Raw genomic sequence first — 24,449 nt, 5'->3', positions numbered from 1 at the left:
CAGGTTGAGGTGTAGTGAAGCAGACCTTGTTGTGTCTCCGAAGAGATTGAGGCATCAGCCCTCAACACACCCATAAGCACTTGTTATGATCTCTGTGCATGTGTGTGTCTGTGTGGGTGTGTGCTTCTTTAGTGAGGGTGTGTGTTTTATGCATCCTTAGACAAGTCTATAATATGAGACACTTGATATGTCTCGTGATATGTAGGGTGTTTTCATACTTTAAAGAAATTTAAAGTCCAAATGAGGAATTTTGAGTCTGGCTCACTTAAAGTGGTAAAAATCCAGCTTTTAATGTTGTTTATATGTCTATGTGTTGTTTTTAATAAGACAAAGCATGTGCAAATTCATAAGTCGACACCATTGCTGAGTATTTTGTCCTTAAAACTGCAGTGAACCAAAGACAGTCTCAAAAACACGCTTTGAAATCGCTGGTCAACGTGTGATCGTCAACGAGGGGATCTCTGAGCTGAGTGAGAGTGGAGGCGGGGCTCATTTGCATATTCATAGAACAAGAGTTACATTCAAGATATTTTAAGGCATGACGAATTTTGTTTTCAAGGAAAACATGTTTAAATATCTAATTTTGGTGATCAAAAATGAATTTTAATGGATTCAATTATAGACTACAGGAGTGGTTCACCTATATTGTGCATCATTTTGTGGCCGTATTGTTGTCATGTTGCGATATACAGACAAGGCCAATATTATCAACTGATATTTTTACATTTTTAATTACCAGCATCAGCCGATATGTTTTCTGCTCACATTTCATGGTTTTGTTTAAACTAATATACAATAAACAATTCTCATTAGAGTGTTCGTAGTCTGTTAGGTTAGGGTTACTAGAATAAGTTGACATGTAGTTGCAAAGTTACTTATAGTTTGCAGAATGTTTCAAATGGACTATCGAAATAAAGTGTAACCATCCTGCTCTCTAAGAAATCAGCATCGGCCATCAAAAAGTTATCATGCTGAGCTATAGTAATGTAAAACACCAACACAAATGAGCTGACAGCATTTATCCAGATTGAGAATAAGAAGCATATAAATTTTTTTTTTAAAAACATGCAAAAATGAAGACCTGAAGGTTTAATCAGACTGTCATAATACAGTTTTCCCCCTAAGAGTGAAAACATGTCATCTGTATTTGATCTGTGTCTCTACAGGACTGATGGTGGTCACCGCTGTGTGGGTCCAGATAAGTCCTATCGCTCATGTAATATCCAGGTACACACTGAAAGCTCTTCTGCTCAATGACCCTTGTGCCTGAAGGAAATTAAAGCTTATACCCGATCACTTAATGGCATTGATATATTTGAGGATTTCATCTTATTTAGCATTGTATATTGATTTATTATTTTATTTTTTTGACATCATTAATATTTACACTATATTGTTCAAAAGTTTGGGGTCAGTAAGATTTTTTTTTTAAAGTATATTCTGCTCACCAAGGCTGTATTGATTTCATACAAAACTGTACAATTGTGAAATATTATTACTATTTAAAAAATTTTCTATGTGAATATTTAATTTATCCCTGTGATCAAAGCTGAATTTTCAGCATCATTACTCCAGTCTTCAGTGTCACATGATCCTTCAGAAATCATTTTAATATGATGATTTGCTGTTCAAGAAATATTTCTGATTAATATCAATGTTGAAAACGGTTGTGCTGCTTAATTTCTTTTTATGGAAACTGTGATACTCTTTATTTTTAAGGATTCTTTAATAAATAAAAAGATAAAAAAAAAAAAAAAGCATTTATTTGAAATAGAAAAAGAATTATAAATGTCTTTACTCCCACTTTCGATAAATATAATGCATGTTTGCTGATTAAAAGTATTAATTTCTTTCTGACCCCAAACCTTTGAATTGTAGTGCATGTGATCTGAATTATGTGAGTTATCAGGACTGTCCCGAGGGATCCAGGGATTTCAGAGAAGAACAGTGCTCTCAGTTTGACGGCACTGATTTTCAAGGAAAGCGCTACAAATGGCTGCCATATTATGGTGGTAAGTACAGACAGGAGGTGATTTTGTGTGTCAGGGCTGATAGTTCACCTAAAAATGAAAATATGTAATGTTGTACAACTTGAGGTTTAGCAGAATGTTCATCCTGCTTTTTGCTTTTTCCATATAGGCCTAATGACATTATACAGTGACCAGGCACTGTAAATCAGCAAACGCACCGTATAAAATAGTGACGCACCGAAATTATTTTTATTTTCATTACGTCGTGAAAATGAACGGCCAAAACGCATAAAAAGTTTTACATTTTTAGTTGAAAACGGTGTCGTGTAAACAGCCCCTTATTTAATAATCAATGAATTAATCAAATGTATTTAATAATCAGCACTGAAATACATATATAAACATTTAAATTGCACATAAGACAGTTTTATATAAACTTTTTAAATACATAATTACACATACATTCAATTATGAAGACAACAGGTTAAGTAAAAATATAATGAATATGTAACTGTAATTGCTGGACGTAATGTTTACAAGTGGTTTTCTGTGGTTAAAACACTTGTTAAGCGATTACATGAGACATAATTCATTTCAGTAAAGCTGTACATTCATATTTATTTGCTGCTGTAACTAGTAGTAAAGAGGAGTAGATGATAAGTTCACATAATGCTTGAACTGAGGCGCTACAGCGATCTGTCACCACATTGAAGAGCCACAAAACTACATTTATTGTTGAATTTTATGATAAAATTGACAGAATTTGAAAGCTAAAACTTTTCTAGAAAAAGTAACAAAACACAAAGCTCATTTTGATTATTGGATGTGAATTTCGTGATCTAGATCTCGGTTCATCAAAATAAAGATTGTTTAAAAGCGAGAAATTGCTATCATTAACACAGCTGACATGTTTACCTGTTGTAGCTCATCAACGTTGTTCATGAAACAGACACTGACACATGAAAAACACTCCATCAGAGAAGCACTAATTAAACATTACCATTTCGGTCAGTGATTTCAGCCGAAACCGAAAATTCATTTTCGCTCGCCAAAATTTCAGTGCATTACTGATATAAAACTAGCCCATGTGACGTGTGCTGTATTCCATGCTTTTTATGCTACAGCATTTACAATAAATGGGATGTAGTTTTTGTTGCATTTTGTCTGCATTCTTAAAGAACATATAGATCTAAATAGTGTTTTATCTTTGTAATGTTTTAGCTGTAACACTTTACAATAAGGTTCATTAGTTAACTACCTTAGTTAACATGAACTAAGAATGAACAATACTTCTTCAGCATTTATTAATCTTAGTTAATATTAATTTCAGCATTTACTAATACATTATTAAAATCAAAGGTTGTGTTTGTTAACATTAGTTAATGCACTGTGAACTAACATGAACAAACAATGAACAGCTGGGTTTTTATTAACTAAAATTAACAAAGATTAATAAATACTGTAACAAATGTATTGATCATTGTTCAGGTTAGTAAATACATTAACTAATGAACCTTATTGTAAAGTGTCACCGTTTTAGCTTTGTGAAAGTATTGTGCACAGGTGACGGTGCTGATGTTAAGCTGAATCTTCTTTCGTCTGTTCAGGAGAGAATCCTTGTGAGTTGAACTGCATTCCCAGAGGAGAGAATTTCTTCTATCGCCAGAAGCCGGCTGTGGTGGACGGCACACCCTGCCACCCTGGAGCGAAGCACATCTGTGTGGACGGGCTCTGCAAGGTGAGCACAGCAATCCTCCAGGACACCTATTTTAACCAGCTTACTTTTACATTCATGCATTTAACAGACACTTTTATTTAAAGCAACTTACACAAGAGGAAAAATAGCCATTCATCAAAGAGCCAAAAATAAGCGTAATAACAATGGCAACTTACCTGAGTGCTGACCAAATCAATTTTTTTTGTCAATTTGTTTTTAGTTTATCATAATGTCACAGTTACGTTCTGTTTTTTTTGTCATGGTTATTCATCTGATTTTGTCATTTGTTTCAGCTGTGTTCACCTCACTACCCAGTGTATATACCATAAGTTCTAGTGTTTTTTTTTACTTTGGAGTTGTCCGGTGTTGTCTATGTTTGACTCGTGTTGCTCCATTCTCCTGGAATATATCGTGGATACTATTGAACTCTGTTTAAGACTCTGAACCTTCGTCTTCTTGCATTGATACAGCGCAAGTTTGTGACACAAAGGGCCCTATTTTAACTATCGGAGCGCATGGTCTAAAGCACACGGCACAAGTGCACTTAGGGCGTCTCAATCCACTTTTGCTAGTTTAACGACGTGAAAAATGGTCGGTGCTCCTGGCGCATGGTCTAAAAGGGTTGTCCCTATTCTCTTAAAGGGTTAGTTCACCCAAAAATGAAAATTCTGTCAGTAATTACTCACCCTCATGTTGTTCCAACCCCGTAAGACCTTCGTTCATCTTCGGAACACAAATTAAGATATTTTTGATTAAATCTGAGAGCTGGATCACTCCTCCATAGGCTTCTAAGACACTATAACTTGCTGGCCCAGAAAATGTATTAAAGACATTGTTAATATAGTCCAAGTGACTCCAGTGGCTCAATCTTAAGTTTATAAAGCGACGAGAATACTTTTTGTGCGCAAAAACAAGCAAAAATAACGACTTTATTCCACTTTTCATTTCCTTCTCTCTGGGCCTCGAGTCTTTTCACGTAGTGTTTAAGCGTAGCGCGTTTGTGTTGCACGTCACCACGTATCACACACATGACCAGCGTCGCCCAATAGTGAGCCTACGTGAAGACGGAACAGTGAAAACGTGAACTTTCTTTATTGCCTCAAAAAAAGTAAGAGCCTTTAATTGCTTGTTTGAGATTTCTTCGTGAACTAGATGGGCGTGGAGTTCAACAATAGAATCTTTGTTAAAAAGCACAGCCTCAAAACACTGTCCCTGTATTTTGCCTGGACTGTGAAGGGTGTGTTCTGAGAACTATTGCTCTGTCTTTGTCCTTTGTCTGCTCACAGCGTCTCGGCTGTGATAACATGCTGGAGTCGCCCCAGGAGGAGGACCCCTGTTTACAGTGTGGAGGGAATGGACAGTCATGCAATATAGTCAAAAACAGTTTCTCAATGCGCAACCTGCCCAAAGGTAAACTTACCCAAGACCCAACGCATTTGGAACTATATGGACAAATATGTCTAAAAACGTAGTTTTACCCCCTACTTACAGGTTACAATCAAATGTTCATCATCCCTGTTGGGGCGACCACTATCAGCATCAAGGAAACTGTACCAACACGCAATTACCTTGGTGAGTGTTTGTGAATACGATCATAATCTTAAACTTTTCATCATCACCATCAACCTTTTTATCACTACATTTTGCCTCTAATAGCAATCAAGAACCTACGTGGTGAGTACTACCTTAATGGACATTGGGCGATCGATTACTCTCGAGCCGCACCCATTGCTGGCACCGTGCTGTATTACCAGAGGGGAACAGAAGGGGAGAAGACCCCCGAGATAATCACTGGCCGTGGCCCGACAACTGAGCCTCTGGTGATAGAGGTGAGAGCCAGTTTTACCCTCTGGTGCTCTTCGCGTGTCTGTCCAAAATGAAATGAATGTACTATATTTTAGTTTGATAATGTTTTTTTATTTAATTTTTTTTTATACTAAATTATATTTACGCTATACTATTTATATTCCATTTATTCACTTTTTGAGCATAGACCTGAAAATGTAATTTCCAACTTAAACTGTCCTAAATCTTGAATGCTTTAGAGCATGCTTTAAGTTTGATCTCTTTTCAAAGACGACACTTGAAAGATTATTGCCGAAGTGAAAAAAGTTTACATGTTGCCGTACATGTAAACAAGTTGTGTTCAGAATTTGAGCTTGATATCTCAAAAAATTAGCTTTCAGTAAGATTGTGTTTGCCTGCAGTACCAAAAGTTTTCACTAGATAAAATTAGTCTCCCATTCATTTCCAATGCGCTCATTTTTGACCGCGAGGAGCACAAGTGTGACTATTTTCTTCAGGACCGTTGAACTTTTTCTAATCATGTCCATGATTATTTTGTGTTCACATAGCAAGTGCTAAAACCTTTACCAAGTTCTGTACCATTCCAATGAAGTAAAAAAAAAAAAAACAAAAAAAAAAAAACAACGTAAAATGTTTCGGCCAAAGATGACCAAAGAGCACCAGAGCTTTCCTTGTTTGATTTCTGTGTGTTGTAGGGCTGCACAATTAATCACGATGCAGCTTAGATGCAGACTGTGATTTAATTAAATATACAGTATATGCACTGCATGCTTCAGAGTGAAGCATGGCACTGAGTTCATTCATATGTTAGCAGCTCATGATCCGCCGGTGTTTTCAGCTTCTCAGACCGTCTCGGTTCACAGAAAATGCTGCTCAACATGAACTCCATCTGCTCTGAGTTTGAGTCCGTTTAACGTGCATTTAGGAATGAAACATGTGCGAACCATCTTCACAAACTTGTAATGAGAAATGCATAAAACAGAAGATGAGCTTCTAAGAAAAAATGGTCTGACATATTAAAATGAAGAAATTAAGACAGCCTTTAATATTAGTATTGTAATATTTTCAATCCAGAGTGATGTATGAATCAGCATCTGTGTTAAGTCCAAGACCACTGCAATAAAGAAAACCCACCAGTGAAATGAACTTAAACATACTGCATGCACCTTATTCCTTTTTGAGATATTTTTTGAATACTATGACCATCAGTGCCTTTGTTTATCTACAGCTAATCACTCAAGATGCTAATGAGGGCGTGGAGTATGAGTATTATCTGCCTAACGGACGCTTGACTGAGGGCTACTACTGGAGCTATGGCTCCTGGTCGGCCTGCAGCAAGGAGTGTGGCTCAGGTCAGTGTCCAAGTAGAAGCACACAGAAAGTGTTTGTTTCATTTCATGCAAGACACTACAGGCATTATTATTTTTTTAGGCATTTTTTTAGATTTTGATGCTGAAAATTTAGCTTTGCATCACAGGAATAAGTTTTATTTTACAGTGTATTACAATAGAAAACCATTCTTATAAATTGTAATAATATTTCACAATATTACTGTTTTAAGAGCATTTTTTATCAAAATCAATGGGTAATACTTTACAATTAGGTCTATTAGTTACGTTAATTAATGCATTAACTAACTTTAATGTCATGAACATTCTGTTATTTTGATCTTAGTTTCATTTTCATGGACTTTTAGTTTGTTATTTTCAGTCACATGTGTTCTGCAAATAATGTCAGAGTCCGTTAGAATAAAATCAAATGTTTACAATTTATTATGTCAGGTAAATGTGTCATGCCAATTACATAATCAGTTCAAAGATAATCAATACAAAACCTAAAATGCTCTGGAATAAAGAGAAGAGATGCAAACCCGACATTAGGAAATACATGATCTCGGTGACTCTCAGCATTCACAGGCTGATCTGAGGTACAGAATCGCGCTGATCCTTCTCGTTGCATTTCTTTATATAGACAAAGGCAAAAACCTCTTTTCAAATGTAAACATGAGTTCACAGTGGCAATTTACATTAATCACTGTCCCAGACTTGCTGGAGGCAGAAGTTGATTTACATGGAAACATTTGCTAACAATGGGAATTTACATTGAGTTTACACCTTTGTTCTCAAGTCAAGTTTCGGTCTTGCCGTTTGCCTGGAGACCCACCCTCCTTTGTGTGCCAGTTATCTCTAAACTCTTAAAAACCTTATTACCTTTTGTTTTACTTCTTTGGGAATGAGACCTTTGTACCAGTCGCACTGAGACATACCAAACATGTGTAATACTGTATGATAATTATTCACATTAAACCATATAGATTCTTGGGTGAATTTAGGAGGGGATGGGTGAAGGGAATGATGTCTAAATTGGGAGGTGGTCAACTCAAGTGTGATCGTGTCTCGAATGATGGTGATGGTTTCACAAGAGGGAGTTAAAATTTTAATTTCCTTTGTTCTCTCAGAGAGTTACCCTCTGTTCCAGTTTTTCCAGCCTTACATTACTATGGAGATTCATTAATCATCACAGGTGTTTGTCATTATTTCCCTCATTTGCTCTGTATTTAAGTTGCAGTCTTTTCAGTGTTCATTTGTCCGGTTATGTTTACGCATAGCAGTTGGTTTCGTTTGATTATCTTCTTTTGTATTATCTTCTAAGTGGATTTTTAAAGACGTTATACCTAATCTTCATCGTGTGTTCCCTGCAACTGGAGATCGCTTCCATTAATGTTTCCCCATAGAGGGGAAACAAACAACTTTATTTTTCAGAACAGCAAGCTATTGAGGAGTATGTGGAGGAGTTTTTGAGCACCTGCCATCGAGCTGTCTGAGATGACGTCTGCTTAATGGAGGGATTTCAGTGTGGACTGGACAAAGATCTCTGCTTCATCTTGCCCCGCGGCAATCCCTACCGGACCCTAGAGACTTACATTGCTTTTGCACTGTATATAGAAGGATCACCATTCACAGTGGGCAAAGCGGAGGATGACAGCAGCCTCATCCAGGCAAACCTCGCAGACCTCTCGCAGCCAGACCCACCATAGCCCACCATCACCCAGCACCACAAAGATGACGACACCTGAGCCCCCCGCAGATGGAGAGAATCCACCCGCCACGAGTGAGCCGCCTGTGACGACAGCGCCAACCATCGCACAAGGTGAGCCTGACCAGGGGTGTGAGCCGGCAACCATCGTACCAGTGGGAGTATTGATGGAGCTTGAGACTGTGGACTGACTGGGACCTGGAGGTACTGCTTTCCACCCTGAATCCCTGTATTATCATCATCTGTGCCTGTCATCGCTGCTGGTTCAGCCCAGCATAATGACTGTATTGTCACCCTGAATAGTGAATTATCATCTCTCCCACCTCCACTACAGAGCTCAGCTAGTCCTTCAGCCCTGCCTCAGTTGGTTTCCTGCAGCCCTTCGCCTTGATTTGTCCGGTTACGTTTACGCATAGCAGTTGGTTTTGTTTGATTATCTTCTTTTGTATTATCTTCTGAGTGGATTTTTAAAGACGTTATATCTACTCTTCATCTTCATTGTGTGTTCCCTGCAACTGGAGATCGCTTCCATTAATCTATTTCGCTCCGTCTAAGCCCTGTTGGCGCTGCCTTGGCTCCTCCCATCCTCAGCTCCACCTGAGATCCTCGGCCTTGCGGCTCCACAAGGCTCCCTCGTCCTTCCAGCTCCACCTTGATCAGCCGTCACCATGCCTGTGCTGTGGACTTACAAGCCATTTGTGGCGCTGCAGCGGGTTCTGCCCTCCCTCCGGCTCCACCTGGGTCCTCTGACGCACCGGCTCCCCCTCAGTCGCTCCGGTTACACTTCGGACGATCGTCTCCACAGCTCTGCCTTAGTCTCCAGTGCCGACTGCGTTGCTTAGGTCCATCTGCTCTCCGTCTGCACCCTGGGATCCCCTAACATTGGCTCTGTCTCCGTCGGTCGTCCCTCGGATGTTGTTGGGCTCGTCAACACCTTGGCTCCTCCTTCCATAGACTCCGCCTTGGGCTGTCGTCCTAACTGTGCTCTGGGTCTGCACTCCTCCCGTCATCACCATCTAGCTGTCTGCCTGTTCATGCCAGCTCTTCGGCCTTGTCACCAAAGCCCCCACCCTCACTCTCTCCCTCAACTCTTTGTTTGTTTTTGTTACGGCGTGAGGTCGCACCTTTTGGGAGGGGAACACATTCAGTAATTTTGATCTTGGATTCATTTTCATGGACTTTTAGTTTGTTATTTTCAGTCACATGTGTTGCTTTGTTTAGTTTCCTTTCAGTGTTTTTTTTTGTTTGTCTTTTCTCCAACATTCAGAGCCATAAAGTAGGGTTTAAAGGACGCAGGTACAGTCTCAGATTAGTTTGGGTGCTATACTGTGAGGACCTCCAAACATTGTTCAACAATGTAAAGGTGTCAAATTGTCAACCTCAGGAGAATCCTGAAAATCTTTTGGCCCAAAACCATCTCTACTTTCTCAGTGCAAGCAAGAAAGTTTGGACACCATCATCATGAGAAGGCGATGGAGATGGACTGGACACGTCATCCAGAGGGAACAAGATGACATTGCTCGGACTGCCCTCTTCTGGACACCAGAGGGTAAATGAAAGAGAGGAAGACCCAAGAATACCTGGCATCGATAAGTAAAAGACGGTTCTGAACCACACCATTCAGAAGCTGGCCAAAAACATACCGGAAATGTATTAGTAGTTTTACCCTATTCACATATAGTGTCTTGTCTTAACAAGTGTGTCGCTGTAGTTCTGTGAATTTGGAATTACGGCCAGAAACAGAGAGCCAGGCTTTTTACATTAGCTTTTTTTGTGAATTCTGTTAAAAATGCATTTATTAGTGAAGATTTGTATCACCAACACACTGGACTGAACAGGACAGGTAGGGTGTGTATCAAGGCAAACAGTTACAGCAGAGCCAAAAGCTACATCCTGAGGCATTTAAGCTCAAACGTGGCACTGTTTGAAGAGCTTGAAGGGGATGCTTAATATCCGGCATATCTCTGATGAAAGGCCAGCCGCGTCAGGAGTGTCTAGGCAATGTGGAGGTTGTTTTCACTAAGGGGCATCAGGAGAAATTGCCGTTGAGAAGCATATCATCACAGCTTGGAAGGACTAGTCTTTGTGGCTTCAGATAAGATGCACATTATAATCCAATGACGTATAATAACAGTCTTTATGAATATCTAGTAAGAAGGAGAGCAGAAAAAGACTGGGCCCTAAGATAGAGCAGCCTATTGTTAAGACGTGTTCACAAAAAGGATGATAACTATGTTTTAATAATTGTTTTAATTCTATTATGAATCTCTAAGGAGATGAACCCAGGTGCAGACAGAATGCTCTACACACTATTTATTGACAATAAAACAGAAAACAAAACCCACAAGGGGGCAAAACAAAGGCAAGACCAACGAGGGAAGACTAAACTAGACTAACACTTTGACAATGACTAGACTACACACAAACAGCTAATACATGATACAAACTTAGACAAGACTATTCTCTGACACAGTACTCACAGGTAGATATCACAGCAGGTATCACAATGAACACGCACAGGACAGCAGACACCAGGGGATTAAATAGGGAGACTAATGATAACACAACAGGTGACACAGATTGAATAATAATGACTAAATGAGGATAACAAGGGGGGCGGGGCTAGGTGACGAGACAACACAAGCACATGGTCCAAACACAAGGCCATGTGCTTGCACATAAAACATGGGTCTGTCATGATCCTGCCTCAAGACTAGAGAAATACAAAGACACCAGGGCAGAATCATGACAAATTCAGTGAGGATAGGGAAGTCCACACCACAGCTATAACGATAGCGATAACATTCAAATCACTTTCGGAACGATTTTTCCCCCAGCTGATTATTATTAAAAACATTGACTGCCAAACCAGAATCCATCCGACTTAAAGGTAGGATTTTTCTAAAAAAAAAACATTCCAAATTTGTTTAAACTGTCTTTATATACTAATACATAATTAAAATGTAAGTACTCTGAAAAAGAGAATATAAAAATCGAGTGACTGTAGACCTTTTAATCTGCAATAAACACAGCTTATTATTTCCATTCACTCCCACCCCCTCCCTTCTGAGCTCCTTCCAAAGCCACGCCCCCAAAACACATGAACGCGCGACGCCAAACACTCAGGCTCAGCTGGAAGACGCATTTATTACCTGAGACGAGTGGAGAGGAAGGAGCGCAGTACATACAGTGACATCATGTCAGAATCACATGTAATAAAATACCTAACTTTATCACTATGAATATAAACAAATAAGATTTCTTTTAGTACTCACTATCAAGCAAGCATATCGATACTGGTAAAGTTTGATTCGGCAACGAGCTATATTTATAGGTAACGAGCTATATTTATAAGGCAAAACTAAAAACAGGTTGCATTGATACACGTTTTTCCATTACCATCAGTTACACTGTGATGAAGGTGAATTTCGTGTAAGATTCATAACATATACGGTGTTTTGCATGTAAGAGTTTCCATGATGAAAACATTGTTGACTCTAATGAAGACTAACATACACTCCGAGTCCGGAGACAAGTACCGCATCGTCGGTTCGAGGACAGGTCCGGGGTTGAGGGCGAAGCAGAGGAGGTCGTTCAAGAGTGCGGGCAGGGTCCGAGGAAGTAGTTTTTGCCTTGTTTGCCTTCGCTGACTGCATATGCAGGTGCTTTGAGCTGAATATTTCCGGGAACGGTGACATGTGATGAGTGCACGCAGGGCAGCGCACGCAGTGGGGCTCGGGCACGAGACATGAAGGCATCTGATTGGTTCTTTACACTCGGACCGAGTGGCAGTGATTGGTCAGAGTTTTTACTGTCCTGCAGCTGCTACAGAGGTCTGATTGTTTTCATTCCTTTTTCTGAACACATAATGTATTGACTACTCTCAGGATGGAAGGACCATTTCACCCAGTATAAAAAAAAGTGTTTCTGAACAGGATTACCTACCCTAGCTTTAAAGAGTTTGAACATTTAAAGTGTCAAATGACAAAACTGCTATTTTCTTGTACTTCTGCTGTAATGACAAAGCTGCTCATTTTCAAACTTTTTTTATTTACATAAACTAGGAGTGGTAATATATTAAAATAATTATAAATAATTTAAATTCCATAATTCCATAACCAAATGTTCTTGCACTTTCTATTACCAATAAATTAAAAAAAAATTTTTAAAAAATGTATACTCACAATTTATCAGTAATTTCTACACAATAAAATCTTTTATAGATTTACATAACTAGAAAAAAAAAAAAACATAAAAAAAAAAATCCATGTCATTTCACGATTTTACGATTTTATTACTTTCCATTAAATTCCATTAAAAAAATCACATTTTTAAAAGTCCCTCATACTGTATATCCTAGACTGTGATAATCCTGGTTCATTAACAAAAAATAGTTATTTGGGGAAATAAATACAAAAAAGTAAAACATCTTTAATCTTGATTTTATTTGATTTTATTTTTTTAGCTTATTTTAATGCTTGTTTTTTTTTTCGTATTATTTAAAAAAAAAAAATTTAAGCCGTCTTGCTGAAGCCCCCTGTTGAGAAGGGTTAATAATATTATGTCTCACATGAAGTTGTTATGATTGAGTGTTCTTTGCATATTTGTAATGCATTTATTCATGGTTGGTGTATTTGTATTAGAGAGGATTTCAACACTTCTGCAATTTGACATATTTTTCTCCCATATATTTTAGGTTACCAGTCCCGTCTAGTCTTCTGTACCATTGATAATGAAGCCTACTCTGATTACCTGTGTGCCTCCCTCCCTCGACCCCTCAGTAACCGCACATGCAATGAACAGCAGTGCCCGCAAACCCGCAGGTACATCGACACGTCACATTCAGTTCAAAGCCAACTGTAATGTAGATGTGTTTTGTGCTTTAACACACTGTACAGTTTTTATTGACTATCAGAAACTGATTCCTGCCCACAAATGTGTTAAAATTGTGCGGTTGCTGTCTGACTTGTGGAGAACCATTGGGTCTCACAGCTTTGGCTGTACTGTTCCTGTTCTGTAAGGATGGCGTATGTGTACGAGCCGCGTTTGTGGAGGCCCATGGAACCACCACGAGTCTATGTACAAGTGTTCAGGTAACAGCCTTCAGAGGCTGATATACTGCAGCGCTTGATCTCAAACACACATTTGTGTCCAGTCTATGCAATCTCTCAGGAATCTCAGTGGTTCATGTGCCCGGGTCACAAACTCTGGGCTACATTATGAGATTTTCTAAAGAATTTTAACTGTTTTCCCATCCTCTCCTTGTGCGTATATCAAAAGCCGATCCCCAGTATAACACTGATGTATGTCTTTTAAGACCTCTAAGGCTTTTGAAAATGACAGCTGGAAAGTAAAAAGGATTGCTGGCAGCAATTTTATTTTAGTATCATTGAGACACTACAATGAAAAAAATTATAACATCTAAATTAACTGTTTTTATTCAAGTAAGAAATACATTTAATATTCCTGAATCAACATAAATGCATTAATTTATACCAGCAAAATAATTTAAGGGTTAAATCAAGTAAAACACAGCTCTTTAAGGTATCAATAGCAGGTTGCCAGTTTTTACACTGCATTATAGGTTATTTTTTTATTTTAAGTTTTAGTAATTTTGTTGTGTTTTTGTCATTTTTATTAGTTATTGCTTTTTTAAAATATTTATATCGTTTTTATTCATTTTTATTCATTAGTCTTTTAGTACGTCAAGTTAAACTAAATGAAAATGAGAAATGTCTTTTATATTGTATTTTATTTCAATTAACCTTTACTTTATTTCGAGTAACTAAAGTGTTTTTTGGGGGATTTTTTTAATAAAAAAATATTTTTTTTGATAACTATAATAACCCTGGCTGACACATCTAAGAGATTGTTCACATCATTAATATGTGTTTGAGTTCAGTTTGCACCCGTTTTTTTTACATGTTTAGTGTGATTCTTATTTGTTAGTCTTGTGAGCTTTTGTTCCTTCACATGTGAAGATGAACCAAGGCCTTGGGCAACTGTTCAGCTCAGAGCTTCACGTCTCTTTGATCCTCCCTCGTATGTCAGAGGAGGTTTTTCTCTGTTGCTTTATAGACTCTGCGGTAGTTTCACATCAGTTAATATCCCACTGACTCCTGATGTTCACGTGAACTGTGGAGCTCTGATCTGAGCTGCTGTCTGTGATCTAGGTAGGGTATTGTCTGTTTCAGTGTCGATTTTGTGGGCATTGCAGATCTGTTTTCTATATATAGATTTTATATACATGATGGCCCTGATTTACTAAGATCAGAGAGTAATAATTAGTGCACTTAGTTGATGATTCATGCAAATAGGTTGGATGAATCCGTTAAAAGAGGCTATGTGTACCAAATACCAGCCACGACCATCACTAAATGCCATATTTTATTTATTTATTTTTAGGCTTACATTAATAGTCAAAAGATTGGGGTCAATATGTTTTTTTTATATATATTTTATTTATTTATATTTTAAAAATATATTTTATTTATTTGATTCAGCAAGGATGCATTACATTGATCAAAAGTGACAGACATTTACATTGTCACAAAATATTTATATAAAAATAAAATCTGCTCTTTTCTATTCATCAAAGAGTCCTGAAAAATAAATATGCATCAGTTTCCACAAAAATATAAAGCTACGCAACTGTTTGCTATCATTCGAAATGATTTCTGAAAGATCATAAAAAATCATTTTAATCTAATATTTTAAACAATGTTATTCCACTTCCTTCCCAATGCTGTCCTCCAAACAACGTGTAATACAAAGCCTATGAAAACAAATATAGTGAATGTATGCTATGCTGGAGGCCTACATTCTAAGCAAAAAAAGGGTTAAAACATTATATTCTCAATCTAAAAACAACTGATGTCTTACTATTTTAAAGCAGAAATTAAAACGACTACATTTAAATGATAATAAACAACAACAAAAGCACAAAATGTAGTTTCTGTGAGGTTTGAAGAACACAAACATTCACTCGTCTGAACATAGTAATTTTATTACATGAATATTCCAACAATAGTGCCATTACTGTTACTGCTCCCATAAATATGATTACTTGTGTTACATGTAGAATTTTAAACCTACATTTAATTTCTAACAATTATTTTTTTAGCAAAATGTGTATTTTAATCAGAATTATTGTGCTCTTATTCTACTGCGCTCTGTTTGACGCGCATGCACCCATCGGTGCTCCTTAACTTAAATATGTGACGTTTAACAAGATGCTTGTTTTCAGAATATGCTAAATGGAAATACTCGCGGGACTTTCTAACATTTACAGATAGGGATATAACAATAAAATGTAAGTTATGCGCTGAGAAAAACACGTCAGAGGCATTAAACAGCACACGCATCTGTCAGAGCACGACAGGGCAAGATGCAATAACGACTTGAATCATGTACCTTTCCCACAGCAGCTCACTCTGTGTCCTCTGCTTTTTCCATATGCGTTTTGTCCATAGAATTGGTTTATTCACTACTGTAAAGCGACATGACTGGCTGATGGTTTCCCAGGCACAGCGCACAGGCGCAACTAATCAATAATCAAATTTGTGATTATTTTCTTTATCGATAATAATCAATTTAATAATCGATTTGTTGTTTCAGCCCTAATTAACATCCACCTGTATCTTGTTTTGTTGCCATTTTTCTTATCACCCTTGTGTAGGCCTATTTAAGCCCTCTCGAGTTAGTCTTCTGTAGTCGGTTATTGTCTATCCAATGTGCTTTCTGTTTCGTTGTTTTGTTACCTTTTGGAAACCCTTTTCTTGGATTATCTTCTTCATCTGGATTACATAAACCTGCTGCTGCATCTAGACTCTGCCTCATCTGCTCTTTGCCTGCAACAACGTGACAGAATAACTGACCACAAACATGGATCTAGCAGCAGCATTCATAAGAACTGGTCAAGAAGGCCTCCGCTTATTGGAATATTCAAGCCATTTCTGTGAGTTAGCAAATCTAATTACCTTTGATGACTCTACTCTAAAAAATCTATTTATTGGATTGGTGCGAACGATGGACGGATGCTGGTCCCATCAGGATTAGATGACTCGCTAGTCCCTGACATATCCCAAGCCCTCCCTCCTCCACTGAACCCACCCAGCCTCAGTTCTCCTTCACCGCCGCTGGTCCCCCCAACATCAAGTCTCCATCCTCGACACTGGTTCCACCCAACCTCATGTCTCCTCCGTCGACCACTGGTCCCGCCCAATGTCCAACTCTTTGCTTCTCTGAGAACGCCATTCAGCTCCTCGGCTCTACCTCCGCTGGTTCCCTTCAGCCCTTCGGCTCCTCCTTCAGTGGCACCGCCCAGCTGCTCGGATTCGCCTTGGGCTTCCAGGTCTCCAACTCTGCCCTGTCGATCCCTTGGCTTCACCTCGAGCGTCTGAGCCCTGGACTCCACCTCTGCCCTCCGTCCCATCGGCTCCACCTTGGCTCTATACTCCCTTGGCTCCACTGTGGTCCATCATCCCTTTGGGCTCCACCGGGCTCCCTTGTCCCTCTGGCTTTGCCTCAAATCTCCTGCCCTAATGGTTCTGCTATTGTCCTCACTCCCTCCAGGCCTATGGTGTCACCCTGGGGCTTTGTCTTCTCTTCGCCACCTGGGTCTCCACCCCTTCCAGCTCCACCTCAGTCAGTCAGGCTCGTGGCTTCACCCTGGCTTCTCCCTCCATCGGTTCTGCCATGGGTCTTCGTCCTAATATCTCTGATCTGGGTCACTCCACGGTTCCTCCCTTCATCATCTACTGCCTGGCATCTCCCTCCATTGGCTCCTCGGGTCACTCCCTGGTTCCTCCCTTCATCATGTACACCCTCGGTGCTTCTCATTTCTTATTTATGCATCCTTGTTTCCTTTCCTCGCTTCCTTTCTTCGCGTCTCAGCCCCACTCCCTGTAGGATGGGAGGGAAGGCTGCAAGAAAAGAAAATGAGGATGGAGGAATCGAAGGAAAGCTTATTTGTATATTGGAATATTCTTGATCACTCAAGTGTCACTTCAAAGCGTCATCAGCTGTTTAAAGGATCTGCCCTTATGTTGTTAAAGTTTGGTTATTTAGAAAATGTCTAGAGAATTTATACGTGCGTCAGGTTTCTTGACAAGAAAGACTTAAGATAGGATATACCTGTGCATCCTCGCTCATCGGTCCTCTGGAAGCTCCTCACTCCTCGTTCCTCAATTGAGATGTCCTTCAAGATGGCTGGAGGATGGAGGAGCTAAGAAATGAGGAAGCATCAATTTGAGTTTTAAGAAGCACCCCCTGGCTTCTCCCTCCATCATCTCCCCCTTGGATCCTCACTCCATTGTCTCCTCCCTGTCCTCCTCCGAAGTCCTCAGTGAGGACACGCCTTTCGGGAGAGGGGATTAATGGAACGTTCAGCCTGAGTTTCAGTTATGTGTTTACAGACTTAATTTATGTGTTCCTGTTTTCCTTTGTCGTAGTTCCTGTTTCCTTTTGTTCCAGTCACTAGTTTGCTTACATAGTTACTAATTAACATCCACCTGTGCCTCATTTAGTTGCCAATTATCTTATCACCCTTTTGTGTTTAAGTCCTCTTGAGTTAGTCTTTAGTTGTCGGTCATTGTCTATGCCAATGTGCTTTCTGTTTCGTTGTTATTGGATTTTACTCTCTCCTTCTTGGATTATCTTCTTTGTTTGGATTAAATAAATCTGATGCTGTGCCTGCTCTTTGCCTGCTACAACGTGACAATAGGAATAAATTACATTTTAAAATAAATTAAAATAGAAAATAAATATTTTTAAATTGGCATAATATTTCACAATATAATTGTTTTTACTGTATTTTGATCAAATAAATGCAGCGTTGGTGAGCACAAGAGACTTCTTTCAAAACATTAAAAAATCTACCCCAAGTTTTGAATGTACATAAGTTAAATGCTCTATTTATATGTATTATACTATTTATTTACATAACTGTCCTTTACAGTATAGTAGCCTTACGTATCTATTGAAATAATATTATCAGCTTATTTAGTGAGAGTCTGCGTTCTGCAGTTGATCTGCATATGACACTCTTCAAACAATTTCAGAATGATTGCGGAGTGGGGGGGACGATATCAGATGAATTCATAATTCACAAAGAAACTGTGATATTATTTACATGTTCAAGCCATTGCACACCACAGATTTATACTGAAAAGTAAAACGACCAGTTAATGTTGAAAAGTTAACATATTTTCAGGAAAGGAATATGTGCTAAATGGAAAACGTTCATGTATTCACGCTTTACCGCTTCAGGTTTATCCTGTATTTTGTTGTAATATGAAAGCAACGTATTAAATTCAATTAGGATTTTGTGTGCATAAAACAACAGAAAAATGTGTCACATAAATGCAAATGTATTGAATGAATGTCTTATGTATTCTCCATTCTGTTGCGAGAAAAAAGCTGGCCCATAAAAATGATTATGAATGAATAACACAGTCCCTTTAGTAGATCAGCTAAGACATTTTTTTTAATGCAACCCTAGTAAATCATGGCCTGAATGTATTATATAGAAGTTTTGTTGACGAGTCCACTATCTGGGTGTCTTCTGTGTTCTTTTGATTTAGTTTGCCTTGTTTATCTGAATATATGTGCGTGTGAAGCAGAAAGCAGCATTTGGTCTTTAAAAGCAAAAAGATCCTTTGACTTGTCATGGCGGTGCCCTCTGGGATTTTCCTGTGATGTTTATGTACAGAAACCTGAAACTGTTGTGGTGTGAGCAGATCGACCTGCCAGAGAACATGTGCTTCTGCTTTTCCCCCATGACTCATGTCTTCATATTTTTCCTCTCATCCTCAGGTTTCTGGGAGCACCTGCTTGACTTTGACAGGCAAAGTGTTTCTGTAGAACACTTGCTTTTCCTTCTAATTTCCCAGAATGCACAAATCTTTATGTTTGTTTAGTGTATGTGTAGTGGTGTGAAGGCCTATTTGTAAACTATTAAAACAGCTTTTGTCCTTGAACTTAAATATTCTAGGTTAAATGTAATTTTTGTGGCATGCTATCGATTACCACAGTAAATAATTTTGACTTGTCTGTCTTGTTGTAAAAAAAAACTAAAATATGGGTAACAATTTACAATAAGGTTCCATGTTAATCTCAACATTTACTTGTGCGTTATTCAAAAGTTGTATCTGTTAATATTTAATGGACCTGAGCTGGCATGAACAAAGAACAGCTGTATTTTTATTAACCAATTTTAACAAAGATTAATAAATACTGTTAATTAATAAAAACATTTATTGTCCATCGTAAGTTTCATTACAAGTTACAAGTAACATTAACTAATGAGAACATATTGTAAAGTGTTACCAAAATATGTACTGAAAAAAAAAAGAAAAAAAAAAAGATAACATCCAAATTAAGTGGTTTTGTCACAAACTTCCACTGAAGGCGAGTTGAAATAAACCCATGTGCAGTTTATTGAAAATAATCCAAAGTGAACAAAACAATGGCTCGACTGCATAAGACTTGCAGGAACCATGACTGAGAATTATACAAAATAAAAGACATGAACACATGAACTAAACAAAACCTCAAAACAGGCGTGACATGTTTATTCAAGTCAAAAATATTATTTAATATTGCTGAATGCACCTAAATACATACATTTATACCAACAAAATACATTTGTATGCGTTAAATTGAGAAAAAACAGGTCTTAAAGGTAACAATTGGGTTATCAATTTTACATCTGTGCACTTAAAACAGAATCCAACAGCCTTGTGAATAAATGTTTCAAATATGGTATTATTAGAGAGTATATTGGTTTTAATATGTAATATAGCCTATATATATATATACTATCATATATATATATATACTGTCACACAGTTTCTTAACACTTGAATATTACATGTATTAGCATTAAAATCTAATTTGATAGAATCAATAACAACCCATATTACTCAGTTACTTTCGCTCGGTGTCTGTGTTTGCCAGAATGGCACATGGGAGGAATGTTAAAGTGCTGTTTACATGGAGCAAACTATCCTGCAATTACTTCTGTAATACATAATCAAAAGTTCATCTGCTAGAAAAGCATTCCCAGCTCAAAAGGATGGATTATGCTTTGGCTCACTTGCCATTCAAAGCGCATTACTGTCAATTGCATTTACCAAACGAGAGACGAGTCAAAAATATTTGTGTGCTAATAGATCTTAAATTGTGTTCAACCTAGAATACTCAAATAGTCCATGCATGTTAATGACCCAAAGCTGAAGTGTGCAGCTTCTGTCATAGTAAATGCTGACTCACTCTGATTGTGCTTGCTGTTTGGTGATGTGTGTGTCCGTGTGCCAGCTGGACAACTGGCGAGTGGAGCCCGTGTCCGGTGACGTGTGGCGGGGGTCTTCAGGTGAGGAGAGTGGAGTGTATGTCTCACGACTCTGCAGGATCGCGAGTGGTTGAGGATTCTCAGTGTGCTGCTTACGCTCCCAGACCTCTCAGCCAACACAACTGCAACACGCAGAAATGCGCTCAATACAGCATCTCCGGCTGGAGTCAGGTATGCAAAACTACATGTAATGCGGTCTGACTGAATCTCACAAAACCTGCCTTAGTCTTAGTTCACACCTAAATAAATAAATAAATACAAATTATTACTTGTTTAAGAAAATGAAGATTATTAAATAAAAAATTTGTGACCATTAAAAACATTCTTTAGAAATTCTAAATGATTCAGAATTACAGAAATTCTGTAATTATATATTTAAAGGTACAATATGCAAGAATTTTGCATTAAAATATCCCATAATCTCAAGGCCAGTGTTATATATTTTGTTAAGTTGATTACTTACAATATCCCAAATGTTTCCAACTATTTTTAAATCGTGAGAAAATTGCGATTTTATCCAAGGAAACGGGGCGTTAGAGCAGGGGGGAGCTGGGAGTCGACAGTCAATGGCGTCATATCCGCGTTACCCTCGGTTTCCGCTCGTACTGCGTGGAGTCCTGGACAAATGCGGAAGTTGTAGTTGTAGCGTCTATCAAGCAACAAACGTTAGCTTGTTTCGTGCAGTCGTTATGGAACACAATTATTCTTTACCGATTGCAGATGGTTCTGTCGACAAAGCATGCTTAATTTTATATTTTCCAAATGTAGCATTCGGTAATAGTTATGTTTATGTAAGGGAAGTATATATTGCTTTAGATTTGTGTTTAGTTTATTGACATTGTTTATCACGTCTGGTGTTTATGGCCATGTAAATAAATATAGCATGTGTTATACATAAAGATTAATCAGTATTTTGGCAAATGATGTGGGTATGTTCGAATGTACTTTTACAACAATTGTTTAGAACACGTAAAACTGCGCCGCGTTATCACAACAATGAATTCGACATACAGTAACATCTATGATAACCAATTTAGTATTAAACCTTACTTTTCTTCCGGTTAATTCATTTTAATGAAATAAAAGTGTGATGAGGTTCAAGAGTCAGGAAGGAAGAAGACAGGGGTCGGCGTGACTGGGACTCGTACTTTATTAAAATAAAGCAAAACAAACAAAAGTCGTGCACAACGCGCATTCACCGTGGCAACCGCGACGGCACAAAACAGTTCAAAAATGAGAGCTCGGATCCACCGGTTTTCTTTCTCTGCGTCCAATTTTCTCTTCAGTCTCTCTCTCTCGTTCCAGCGCGCGGCTTATAAGCGGCCTCTCCACGCGGATCACTGCAATAAGACACAGGTGTTCGTCATTTGCACTTGACCTACTTGCGTCCCACGCTCGTCTCTTCTCTCTCCCATTACAGACCGCGCTGAACCACGCCCCCCTCGCCACAAAAAGCATGTCATTATAAAAAAAGAACTTAGCCTCATCCATGAACATGATTTTTCGGTTCCCGTCTGACTGATTTACAAACACGGTGGAGTTTAAAACGACAGTTCCCATCATTCCACGCTCCTTCACATCGTCATCAAGCTACGCCGTTGTTGTTGTTTGGAATGTAGCGCCCTCTAGAGGCCAAAAAGTCTTGCATATTGTAGCTTTAAGTACTGAGTAATAGTAATTATCTATGGAAGCTTGTTTCTGCCACAGAGTAAAACATTTTAAAACATAAATGCGCCTTTTTATCTCACAATTGTGACTTTATTTCTCAGAATTGCGAGTTTATACCTCATAATTCTGACTTTATAACACGCAATTTCGACTTTATGTCACGAAAACTGGAGATAAGAAGTCGCAATTACCTTTTTTGTTTTTTATTCTGTGGCGGAAACAAGCTTCCACAGTTATCAGCATGTACTTAGTATGTAATTAGGGTTAGGATTAGGGTTTGGTTGAGAGTTAGTTGCATGTAATTATTCATAAGTTACTGTTATTATTACATTAAGTGCATTTAACTACTGAAGCTCTAAGAGGCCATGGATTATTATTATCTTTCTTTCTTGTTTTCACGTGATCTCGACTTCATTTTCTTGTGATCTCGACAAAACAAAAGTTATTTTCTCGTGATCACGACCTAATATTTTCTCGATATCTCGACAAAAGTATAAAACTGAGAATGATTGATGGGCTGTGGTATATATTATCCACCTTACGGTGTTAGTTCATATTGGCCCAGAAAGCTACGCATTTGAGACAGAGAGAGTGAAAACCTTACTTCTTTATGATCGCTATAATTGTTGCAGTATTGTGTGCGTTACTGACAAGTTATTTACTAATAAATATTAAATGCTTGAATCAATATGATTATTTTGCTTGAAAGTGTATGTTATCGTTACGTTCTGCAATATGCATGACTCATCACAGTTTCCCTTTAGCGTTCGGTGTGATGCTCAACTTGCTTATTAAAACTAACGTTGATGTCACTGTATGTATTCCGTATGCTGTATGTACACTGTATTCTGTTTGCACCTTTATTTGGGCATCTTTACGATACCATTTTAATCAGCACAGTTTTAGTAACTGCATCATTAGTTTACCTCACTGTGTCACTCAATGTATATTGATAAAAAAATATGATTTAGCCCTATATAAAGATGTGTATAATATTATTCAGTGATGTTATACAATGTTGTAACCTGTATTTTCTAGGCTACATTTCTTTTTAGGAAACACACACACACACACACACACACACACACACACACACACACACACACACACACACACACACACATAAACACTCTTCTCAAACAGCATGCCAAGCTTTTACTTATATCAATTGGATTAAAGTTTTGTTTTTTGGAAATCTGGAGTATTGCACCTCTTTTTAATGGAAGAGCAAGGCTAGAAGGCACAGCCTATCCTACATGACGAATACAAATCACAAACAAATTACGTAATATCATTTTATTTTAAACTAATGAATAAAGTGGGTTGAATCCAAGCAGCTTTAAAAGATTTTAGAATAGTTATGGAAAAATCTGGCATCCTTCTGAAGGCACTCCGCCTGTGCTTGAGCTGTTGAATGCTCTGTTGTTAGACCATTTAAACGCAGTATATAAACATATGCATATATACACTATATTGCCAAAAGTTTTGGGACGCCTGCCTTTACATGCACATGAACTTTAATGACATCCCATTCTTAATCCGTAGGGATTAATATGGAGTTGGCCCACCCTTTGCAGCTATAACAGCTTCAACTCTTCTGGGAAGGCTTTCCACAAGGTTTAGGAGTGTGTTTATGGGAATTTTAGACCATTCTTCTAGAAGTGCATTTGTGAGGTCAGGCACTGATGTTGGACGAGAAGGACTGGCTCTCAGTCTCCGCTCTTATTCATCTCAAAGCTGTTCATGGGGTTGAGGTCAGGACTTTGTGCAGGACAGTCAAGTTCCTCCACAACAAACTCACTCATCCATGTCTTTATGGACCTTGATTTGTGCACTGATGCGCAGTCATGTTGGAACAGGAACATCCCCAAACTGTTCCCACAAAGTTGGGAGCATGAAA

The 24,449-nt window shown here is 38.3% G+C and overlaps 1 protein-coding gene across 4 annotated transcripts in view; it reads left to right on the top strand.

Moving 5' to 3' along the window:
- The window catches only part of paplna (papilin a, proteoglycan-like sulfated glycoprotein), a 66,793-nt gene that overhangs the window by 8,919 nt on the left and 33,425 nt on the right, over positions 1-24,449 (top strand). For 2 of the 4 annotated variants that reach the window (XM_084392851.1, XM_084392850.1), the window contains exons 4-13: positions 1,167-1,227; positions 1,910-2,012; positions 3,578-3,708; positions 4,974-5,097; positions 5,179-5,259; positions 5,344-5,516; positions 6,722-6,845; positions 13,226-13,352; positions 13,551-13,622; positions 20,848-21,052. In XM_084392851.1, the coding sequence (XP_084248977.1) occupies positions 1,167-1,227; positions 1,910-2,012; positions 3,578-3,708; positions 4,974-5,097; positions 5,179-5,259; positions 5,344-5,516; positions 6,722-6,845; positions 13,226-13,352; positions 13,551-13,622; positions 20,848-21,052 (1,201 nt within the window). The remainder of the gene's footprint in view (positions 1-1,166; positions 1,228-1,909; positions 2,013-3,577; positions 3,709-4,973; positions 5,098-5,178; positions 5,260-5,343; positions 5,517-6,721; positions 6,846-13,225; positions 13,353-13,550; positions 13,623-20,847; positions 21,053-24,449) is intronic. The other 2 variants (XM_084392853.1, XM_084392852.1) reach the window with 1 other exon arrangement.

This window comes from Rutilus rutilus (assembly GCF_951802725.1).
Source record: "Rutilus rutilus genome assembly, chromosome: 21".
NCBI classification, from domain to species: Eukaryota; Metazoa; Chordata; class Actinopteri; order Cypriniformes; family Leuciscidae; genus Rutilus; species Rutilus rutilus.
The sequence above is the reverse complement of the archived record's forward strand: the minus strand, read 5'-3'. Positions and strand labels throughout refer to the sequence as shown.